Here is a 10313-nt window from a genome sequence, read left to right as displayed (position 1 = left end):
AAATAAATAAATAAATAAATAAATAAATAAATAAATTTTTTAAAAAAGTCAAATCAGCCAGGTCTGGCGGCGGGCGCCTGTAGTCCCAGCTACTCAAGAGGCTGAGGTAGGAGAATCGCTTGAACTCAGGAGTGGAGGCTGCAGTGAGCAGAGATCATGCCACTGCACTCCAGCCTGGGCAACAGAGACTCTGTCTCAAAAAAAAAAAAAAGAAAGAAAAGAAAAGAAAAAAAGAAAGGAAGGAAGGAAAGGAAGGAAGGAAGGAAGGAAGGAAAGAAGGAAGACAGCATAGCCCCAGCCTCGGCAATGTGGCAAAATCCTGTCTCTACAAAAAAAAGAAACACAAAAATTAGCTGGGCACGGTGACGTGCACCTGTAGTTTCAGCTACTAAAGAGGCTCGAGGTAGGAGGATCACGTGAGCCCAGGAAGACTAGGCTGCAGTGAGCCACAATTGCACCACTACACTCCACCCTGGGTGACGGGGGTGAGACCCTCTCTCAAAAAAAACAAAAATAGCTGGGCGCAGTGGTTCATGCCTGTAATCCCAGCACTTTGGGAGGCTAAGGCAGGTAGATCACCTGAGGTCAGGTGTTTGAGACCAGCCTGGCTAACACGGTAAAATCCCGTCTCTACTAAAAATATAAAATTAGCCAGGCGTGGTGGCATGCGCCTGTAGTCCCAGCTACTTGGGAGGCTGAGGCACAAGAATCGCTTGAACCAGGTAGGCAGAGGTTGCAGTGAGCGAAGATCAAGGCACTACATTCCAGCCTGGTTAACAGAGTGAGACTCTGTCTCAAAAAAAAAAAAAAAAAAACAGTTTTAGGAACTACTTCTAGGCCAGGCACACACATGGAATCCCAGCATTCTGGGAGGCCAAAGTAGTAGGATCACTTGAAGCCAGGAGTTCAAGATCAGCCTAGGCAACATAATGAGACCTCAACTCTACTAAAAATTAAAATTTAGCTGGCCGTGATGGCATATGTCTGTAGTCCCAGCTACTCAGGAGGCTGAGGCAGGAGGATCGCTTGAACCCAAGAGTTGTAGGCTGCAGTGAGCTATGATCACGAAAGTGCAGATCACGCCTGGTGACAGAGAGAGACCATCTCAAGGAAGAAAGGAGGGAAAGAAAGGGAAAGGAAGAAATAAATAAACAAAAGAAAAAAGGAAAGAAAGGAAGGAAAAGAAAGAAAAAAGGGCCAGGTGCAGCAGCTCCCGCCTGTAATCCCAGCACTTTGGGAGGCCAAGGTGGGTGAATCACCTGAGGTCAGGAGTTCGACACCAGCCTGACCAACATAGTGAAACCCTGTCACTACTAAAAATACAAAATTAGCAGGGCATGGTGGCACATCCTGTAATCCCAGTTACTTGGGAGGCTGAGGCAGGAGAATCACTTGAACCCCTGGAGACAGAGGTTGCAGTGAGTCAATATCATGCCATTGTACTCCAGCCTGGGCAACAAGAGGGAAACTCTGCCTCTAAAAAGAAAAGAAGGGGCCGGGTGTGGTGGTTCATGCCTGTAATCCCAGCATTTTGGGAGGCTGAGGCGGGCGGATCACCCAAGGTCAGGAATTCAAGACCAGCCTGGCCTAAATGGTGAAACCCCGTCTCTACTAAAAATACAAAAAATTAGTCAGGCATGGTGGGGTGCGCCTGTAATCCCAGCTACTCGGGAGGCTGAGGCAGGAGAATCACTTGAACCCAGGAGGCGGAGGTTGCAGTGAGCTGAGATCACACCACTGCACTCCAGCCTGGGTGGCTGAGTGAAACTTCATCTTAGAAAAAAAGAAAAAAGAAAAGAAAAGAAGGAAGGAAGGAAGGGAGGGAGGCAAGAAGAAAAGGGAGGGGAGGGGAAGGAAGGGAGGGAGGCAAGAAGGGAGGGGAGGGGACGGGAGGGGAGGGGAAGGGAGGGGAGGGGAGAGGAGAGGAGAAAAGAAGACCACTTCTAAAAAACTGAAATAGCTGGGTGCAGTGGCTCACGCCTGTAATCCCAGCACTTTGGGAGGCCAAGGCAGGTGGATCACGAGGTCAGGAGTTCGAGATCAGCCTGGCCAACACAATGAAACCCCGTCTCTACTAAAAATATAAAAAATCAGCCAGGCATGGTGGCATACCTGTAGTCCCAGCTACTCGGGAGGCTGAGGCAAGACAATCACTTGAACCCAGGAGGTAGAGGTTGTGGTGAGCCAAGATCGCACCACTGCACTCCCGACTGGACAACAAAGCAAGACTCTGTCTCAAAACAATAAAAACATTTAAAAAACTGAAATAGAACTCAAATATCTAAAAACAGCAAAGACTTTGTACAGTACACAAGAAATGTTATAGCCTGAATCTGTGTGTCCCTCCCAAAATTCATATACTGAAATTCTAACTCCTAATGTTGTTGTATTAGGAAGTGGCATCTTTGGGAGGTCATCGGGATTCGAGATCATGAGGGTGGTGCCCTCATAAACGGGATTAGCACCCTTAGATGGGAGACAGCTTGCTTCCTCTCTCCTCTGCCTTGTGAGGATACAATGAGAGATGATGATCTGAAAACCTCAAAGCAGGCCCTTACCAGATACTACATCTGCCAGCACCTTGGACTTGGACTCCCAGCCTCCAGAATGCGAAAACTTAACGTGTGTTGTTCACGCCACCCAGCCTATGGCAATGTATTACAGCAGGCCCAGGTGCCTAAGACGGTATAGCACTTTCTCAACCATACATCAGGGTTATGAAATAATTAGGACATTATGGCAGGAGCAGAGAGATAGACCAAAGAAATATGGGCAATTCTGAAACCAGGGCATCTAGGTAAGGTATGTGAACCTATAACAGAGCAGGTATGGTCAGTCGGGGATAGAAATGATGGACAGTTAAACCCCAGGTGCAGGGGTAATCCATTGTCTGTCCATCATCTCCACACAATGTTGTGAATTCAGTGCAGAGCTGTCTATTGCAGTGAATTCTTAAAATTGTATGTTACCTCAGAAGCCACTGTGAATATGGCTTTAACTTTCTCATACCAGAAGCAGAGCTTAGTCACCCTTAATACAGTTTCCAGTTCTACGCCTCCTCCCATTTCCTCCATGTGGTCAATCCAGTTACCTGCCTTACACAGCTACCTCCCTGTGACCACCTCCCCATGAGATGGCTAGATGCAAATTGCTAGAAATCATCCAATTGACCCCACACAAGGAATGCACAGAGAGGCTGCAGGGACCACCTCTCAGTCACCATGTGACTCCACGGAATTCCCATCTGCTTGCTCTAAACTCACCAACAATAACTCCCAGAGTCTCCAATAAAGGCATCTGTCCAGATTCCTCTGTCTTGTTCCCTGGTTAGGTGTGTATGTCAGGTCCTAAACAGCATCCTCTTCCTGTTGGCCTACAAGGAGAACTATCCTTTCTCTCTGGGATTTACTACCTAGCAGCCTGTTTCACCCACAGTTCACAAGGAAACCCACATTCAGAAGGTTCAACAAGCCTGAGGACCATTCATGTGAAGATGTGGCCCACTCCTAAGAAATGAGTGAGGGAGCCGGGTGCGGTGGCTCACGCATGTAATCCCAGCAATTTGGGAGGCCAAGGCGTGCGAATCACCGAGTTCGAGGCCAGCCTGGCCAACATGGAGAAACCCCCCGTCTCTACTAAAAACACAAAAAATTAGCCAGACGTGGTGGTGCATGTCTGTAATCCCAGCTACTCAAGAGGTTGAGGTAGGAGAATCACTTGAATCCAGTAGGCAGAGGTTGCGGTGAGCCAAGATCGCACCACTGCACTCCAGTCTGGGCAACGAGAGCGAAATTCCATCTCAAAAAAAAAAAAAGAAAGAAAGAAATGAGTAAGGGAAACATTCTGGGAGCTCCACACACCCTACTCTCCTCTCCTCATGATGTGATTCATGGTCTCAATTCTCACCAGTGACCAGATGTTTTACCTGGAGTCAGTTTAAAGTTCTGACCTCTGGTGTCTTTTCTGTGACACCAAAAGTGTAAACACCGACCAGTTCTAACACTAGCTAGGTGTCTAAGAGTTCAGTTCTGACACCACTCAGAATTAGGACGGACCCTACAAGTTCAGGGTTCAGTCTCCCAATATGCCCGTTCGCATGCCAGTCACAAGCCACAGGGCCACCCACACTTCTGAACAACTGTGTACAAATCATGAGCTCCCATAATCTCCTCCTCGGGTTCAACAATTTGCTAAAACTATTCAAAGAACTCAACAAAACATATTACTTAAGTATAACTCAGGAACAGGCAAATAAGAGCTGAAAAATGGCAGGGAAAGGGGAGTGGAGAGGCTACGCTCCTCATCTTAGAGTGCACCACCCTTCGAGCACATCAATGTCCTCATCAACCTGGAAGTACTCTCCGAATGTCTTTGCTCAAAAATTGTTACATAACTCAATCTCCAGTCTCCACTCTTTCCTGAGGTAGGGACTGGGGCTTAAAGTGACAGCCCTCTAGTCATGGGTTTGGTCTTTCTGGTCACCAGTCTCCACTCTGAAAGTATCCAGGGGTTCCACAGTCACCTCATTAGCTTAGGAAATTCCAAGGGTTTTTAAGATCCCTGTCCCAGGAACTGCAGACAAACACCAAACATATTTATTACACCACAGAAGCAAATACACTCTTAATTCATAAACCTTTTCTCCAGCAGAAAGAAACCGAAGGTGTCTTTCTCTAAGTCTGACGCTCACAGATATTTGCAGAAATTACACTCTGACTAAACCAACTCTGTGGATACAAAACCAAACTGCTGACAATGTTGCATTTTACCCAAGCTCTATAATCCTACAGAATAGCTATGATTAAAACACTCTCCGACATGGCGGCCCTTGGTGTTCCAGAGAAGCAGGATACTGGGGGGGAAAAAAATCCCTTCCTATTACTAATTTAGATGTCCTTTATTTTACCCATAAGAAAGCCAGACAGGCGGCTGGCCACACTGGCTCACGCCTGTAATCCCAGAACTTTGGGAGGCCAAGGCAGGTGGATCATGAGGTCAGGAGACCGAGACCATCCTGGCTAACACGGTGAAACCCCATCTCCACTAAAAATACAAAAAAAATTAGTTGGGTGTAGTGGGTGACGCCTGTAGTCCCGGCTACTCGTGAGGCGGAGGCAGGAGAATGGCGTGAATCTGGGAGGTGGAGTTTGCAGTGAGCCAAGATCACACCACTGCACTCCAGCCTGGGCGACAGAGCAAGACTCTGTTTCAAAAAAAAAACAAAACAAAAAAAAAGAAAGCCAGACAGACTCTCCAAATTACTTTTTTTTTTTGAGACGGAGTCTCGCTCTGTCGCCCAGGCTGGAGTGCAGGGGCACGATCTCGGCTCACTGCAAGCTGCGCCTCCCGGGTTCACACCATTGTCCTGCCTCAGCCTCCCCAGTAGCTGGGACTACACATAAATAAGAATTTTTAACAACTTGAATGTAAGACTAGATAATTGTTTTTCCTCAAATCTACTTTCTGCCTCTTTGTAAACATTTTGTCTTGTCTTTCAAGCACTACTGATGAAATACATTTTACATTTAATGAAAAACAGGATCAAATAAGCGAACACATCTTTTTAAGGGTTTACAAACCCAGGGAGAGGCAGTGCTGACCTGGAATACAGACATTTACCTGATTCCAGTGTCAGGTGAGGTCACCCTATCACCTAGGACATCTCCCCAGCCCCATCCTGGCTCACTGAGTGCTCAGTGACCAACCTCCCCGAAGACAGTGAATTGTGCCCCGCTCAGTCTGCCCCAAGTGCATTTTAACTTTCAGGTTCTTGTACCATTTCAATGGAGTGGGTTTTCCTTCTCCTTTGAGATAGTTTTTCTCCCTTCATGACTTAAACAATCCAGAGGTCAGGAATCATTTGTGTCTTTTCCTCTCAGTAACAGCCTAAGATTGGCTAACCATCAATGTGTCCCTAAGGAATGGAAACTGGGGTTGAGGAAGAAAAGCTGGGTGTCCCAAAGGGTAAACTTTTCAGAGGAAGGGGATACCGGGAGACTCCTCCCACCTCAGGGCATACAGCTGCTCCCGTGAGAGGCCCCACCCCTACACCTGAAGCTGTCCCCTGGGAGGAGTGACCCAGGCGTTGATAATCACTAGATCCTCCAAGAGAAGTGGCAGCTGTGGGTATCCTGGGTCAGGTCCAGGCAGTTCTGAAAATCAGGACCAGGAAAAGATAACGGGCCACATCACCGTGTAAAGTTGTCCAAAGGCGAAACTCCACCCAAAGACATTCTGATTAGGCATGGGGGCTTAGGAAAGATAAAAGGAGGGACAGCACAAAAATGTTCTACTGCAGAGTGTCAGGTTCTTATTCTCTGCTTTCCTCTCAGGTTACAAGTACACAAACAGGAGGCCGAGCGCAGTGGCTCACGCCTGTAATCCCAGCACTTTGGGAGGCCGAGGCGAGCGGATCACCTGAGGTCTGGAGTTTGAGAGCAACCTGGCCAACATGGTGAAACCCAGTCTCTACTAAAAATACAAAAAGTAGCCGGTCTTGGTGGCGCATGCCTGTAATCCCAGCTACTCGGGAGGCTGAGGCAGGAGAATTGCTTGAACCCGGGAGGCGGAGGTTGCAGTGAGCTGAGATCTTCCCACTGCACCCCAGTTTGGGCGACAGAGAGAAACTCTTGTCTCAAAATAAATAAATAATCCACAAACAGAAAACAAATCCTTTCAAAATAGGATGGCAAAAGAAACTATGAACAACTAAAATACAGTGTCCGAAATGTAGAACAAAACCAGTTGATAATGTTGTGATTTGGGGAGGGGTCACCTTTGGGAATGCGGAGAAGGAACCTGAAATTTAGGCAATTACTCCCAGCCCTAGAAAAAGCTAGGCTTAAAAAAACGGGAGTCGTAGGTTTGAGACTCTTTTTCCAGTACGTTTGGAAGACTCGGAGGGAGACAGTCGCCCGGAAAAAAGGGGATGGACTTGGAAGCCCACAGCCCACAGATCCTCCCATGCACGAACCCCACACCCGAGACGGGATTCCTCCTTGTGACCCTCCCGTGTCCCAGCACAATCGGGGGAGAGGCGGGGCTGCGGGCGCAGGGCTGCCCAGAAAGGGCTCCCGGGCCGGGGCCTCAGTCGCTGCGCAGGGACGGGACAGGACGCCCGGAGTACCAGCTACGGCCCAGCCCCACCTTGTGGCCGAGGGGACAGAGGGCCGAGCTGCGCCCGGGAACTCGAGTCCCAGACCCTGGAGTCACTGCAGGGAGGCCAGGGACCTTCCACAGCCGGTTCCGGCCGGTTCCCACAAGCCCCTCCCCCAGTCTCCAGACGCCCGGCCCCGCACACGCACCATTTCCTGGCTTCCAGGGTGTCCCGGTATCCTGCCTATGGCTCTCTCCGGCCTTGCAGATCCCAGCACGTCAGACGGTGCGGTGGAGCCACCCGGGCCACTGGAGAAGCGGAGACCGGAACCCAAACGCAGCGGACGCGAAACAGGAAGACCCCGCGGAGTTGTTGAACGTTGCCCCCCGTCCCCCCTTTCAGAGTTCCTGATTGGATGGTTTGCAGGTCCCCGCCCCAGAGCCCCTGGTTGGGTGATGCTCCAAGTCCCGCCCCCTTGGCACTGAGTGACAGGAGAAGCAATGCGATATGTGGCTGAGCAAAGACAGATTGACAGGGTCTTGGCCACTGCCCTTCGTAGGCGGGGCTTCCTCACTCTAACCTTCTGTGCCGGGGAGAATATTTGCGTTTAAGCAGAAAGTGTTTCAGACTCTGCAGAACTGATGCTGGCATGTTTCTGCACTCAGGGTACCCTTCCTGCTTTTTCCTCCCGGACACAGAGCCACAAGTGTGCACAGGGAATGACAGACTCGGCGTCCAGTGGAGCCATCTGCTGGCCTCAGAGTAGGAGGCCCGCCCAGGCCAGGCCGGACCACAGTGTACCAGGAGGGAGGGAGGGCTTGCTTCTTTCAGGCAAGAAAATTAAAACCGACAAAGAAATAAAATTATTAAATGCATAGGAAAAACTGGAGTTTTTATGACAGCGATCATCTGTAAAGAAACCAAGAGAAGGCCGGGCGCAGTGGCTCACACCTGTAATCCCAGCACTTTGGGAGGCCGAGGCGGGCGGATCACGAGGTCAGGAAATCGAGACCATTCTGGCTAACACGGTGAAACCCCGTCTCTACTAAAAATACAAAAAAAGTAGCCGGGCGTGGTGGCGGGCGCCTGTAGTCCTAACTACTCGAGAGGCTGAAGCAGGAGAATGGTGTGAACCCGAGAGGCGGAGCTTGCAGTGAGCCGAGATGGCGCCACTGCACTCCAGCCTGGGCGACAGAGCAAGAGTCCATCTCAAAAAAAAAGAGAGAGAGAAACCAAGAGAAGTAAAGCAAACACTTGAACTACCTCAGACAAGCAGCCTGCTTCACCCGCAGTTCACAAGGAAAACCCACAATCATAAGGTTAAAAATATTCCCAAGCGCCGGATGCAGTGGCTCACGCCTGTAATCCCCGCACTTTGGGAGGCTGAGGCGAGAAGAGTGCTTAAGGTCAGGAGTTCAAGACCAGCCTAACTAACATGGTGAAACCCCATCTCTACTAAAAATACAAAAATTAGCCAGGCGTAGTAGCAGGCGCCTGTAATCCCAGCATCTCGGGAAGCTGAGGTAGGAGAATCGCTTGAACCCGGAAGTGGGAGGTTGCAGTGACCCGAGATAGCGCCATTGCACTCCAGCCTGGGGGAAAGAGCAAGACTAAAAAAAAAAAAAATTCCCAAGCTTGGGAGCCGACTCTAACTGCTGAAATGGAACTCCAGTGTGGATCAGAACCTGGTGATGAGACAGAGACACTTAAGAATTCAACTTCAGGAGCTTAAGGTGCCCTCCAGTCCCCTCCTCGCAATGTGGAAACAGTCCTTCCTTCAAAACCCTTCATTTGTACCAGCAGGAAACTCTCACCTGCAGTCATTGTAAAGTTGTGACCTAAATAAACTGTCACGTTCCCAAACCTTTTCTCCGGGGGACAAGGCAAACGAGTCTTTCACTGAACCTGACCTTCACAGCTTTTCTTCATGTATACAAATTACAGCCTGACCCCAGCGACCCCATGAATGCTAAAACCAAAACACTGCCCAGAAAATGGCACCAGGAGCCAAAGGTACAACCTCAGAAAAGACAGAACCCTCCACCCCCACCCAACTACATCTGCAGATGCGACTCCTGCTTTTCACAGCTCTGCAGCTTCTCAGAATCCACATTCCCGGCCAGGCGCGATGGCTCACGCCAGCACTTTGAGGGGCCGAGGTGGGCGAATCACCTGAGGTCAGGAGTTCGAGACCAACCTGGCAAATGGTGAAACTAAGGGAGGAGACCACCCCTCATATCGTCTTACGCCCAATTTCTGCCTCCAAAGAAAGAAGAAGTAAAAACTAAAGGCAGAAATGAAATCCACAGGCAGACAGCCCGGCGCCACACCCTGGGCCACCCTGACCTAATCAGTTATCTATAGATTACAGACATTGTATAGAAATGCACTGTGAAAATCCCTATCCTGTTTTGTTCCGACCTAATTACCGGTGCATGCAGCCCCCAGTCCTGTACCCGCCGCTTGCTCAATCACGACCCTCTCACACACACTCCCTTAGAGTTGTGAGCCCTTAAAATGGACAGGAATTGCTCACTCGGAAAGCTCGGCTCTTGAGACAGGAGTCTCGCCGATGCCCTCCGCCAAATAAACCCCTTCCTTCTTTAACTCGGTGTCTGAGGGGTTTTGTCTGTAGCTCATCCGGCTACATTTCTTGGTTCCCTGACCAGGAAGCCAGGTGATTGGTGGATGGTCAAGGCAGCTCCTTAGGCGGCTTAAGCCTGCCCTGTGGAACATCCCTAGGGGGGACTCTGACCAGCCCGAGTGATGCGGATCCTGAGAGCCCTCCCGGGCAGGCATTTGCCCCGGTGGGACGCCTCACCAGAGCAGTGTGTGACAGGCCCCCGTGGCTGAACACCGGGAAGGAATGGGCACTTGGAGTCTGGACATCTAAAACTTGGTAACACTAGTCTTTGAAACTTGCCCACTCTGTTTGAGTCGAAACGTGGCCTGATCATCCATGGTGTGCCTTTATGGGCACTTCAGTTTTGGTTTTGGTTTTGACTTGGTTTGAATTGACAGGACCGGTCTTGGGAACTTGCCCACTCCATTTGAGCGGAAGCGTGGCCTGATCACCCACAGCGTGCCTTTATCCACACTTTGGTTTTCGTTTTGACTTGGTTTGAATTGCTTGACAGGATTGGTCTTGGGAACTTGCCTACTCCATTTGAGTGAAAGCATGGCCTGATCACCCACTGTGCGCCTGTACGGCACTTTG

The 10313-nt window shown here is 49.8% G+C and overlaps 1 protein-coding gene across 2 annotated transcripts in view; it reads right to left on the bottom strand.

Annotated features, from left to right (window-relative positions):
- The window catches only part of ZNF564 (zinc finger protein 564), a 26147-nt gene extending 18648 nt beyond the window's left edge, over positions 1-7499 (bottom strand). Inside the window, exon 1 of one of the 2 annotated variants that reach the window (XM_023188734.3) lies at positions 7305-7499. In XM_023188734.3, coding sequence (XP_023044502.2) covers positions 7305-7307 — 3 coding nt within the window. In that variant the 5' untranslated portion in view covers positions 7308-7499. Of the gene's footprint in view, positions 1-3263; positions 3605-7304 lie in introns of those variants that run through there. The other variant, XM_023188735.3, reaches the window with a different exon arrangement.
- Positions 7500-10313: the final 2814 nt, after the last annotated feature.

Source organism: Piliocolobus tephrosceles, chromosome 21 (genome assembly GCF_002776525.5).
Source record: "Piliocolobus tephrosceles isolate RC106 chromosome 21, ASM277652v3, whole genome shotgun sequence".
Classification (NCBI taxonomy): Eukaryota; Metazoa; Chordata; class Mammalia; order Primates; family Cercopithecidae; genus Piliocolobus; species Piliocolobus tephrosceles.
The sequence above is the reverse complement of the archived record's forward strand: the minus strand, read 5'-3'. Positions and strand labels throughout refer to the sequence as shown.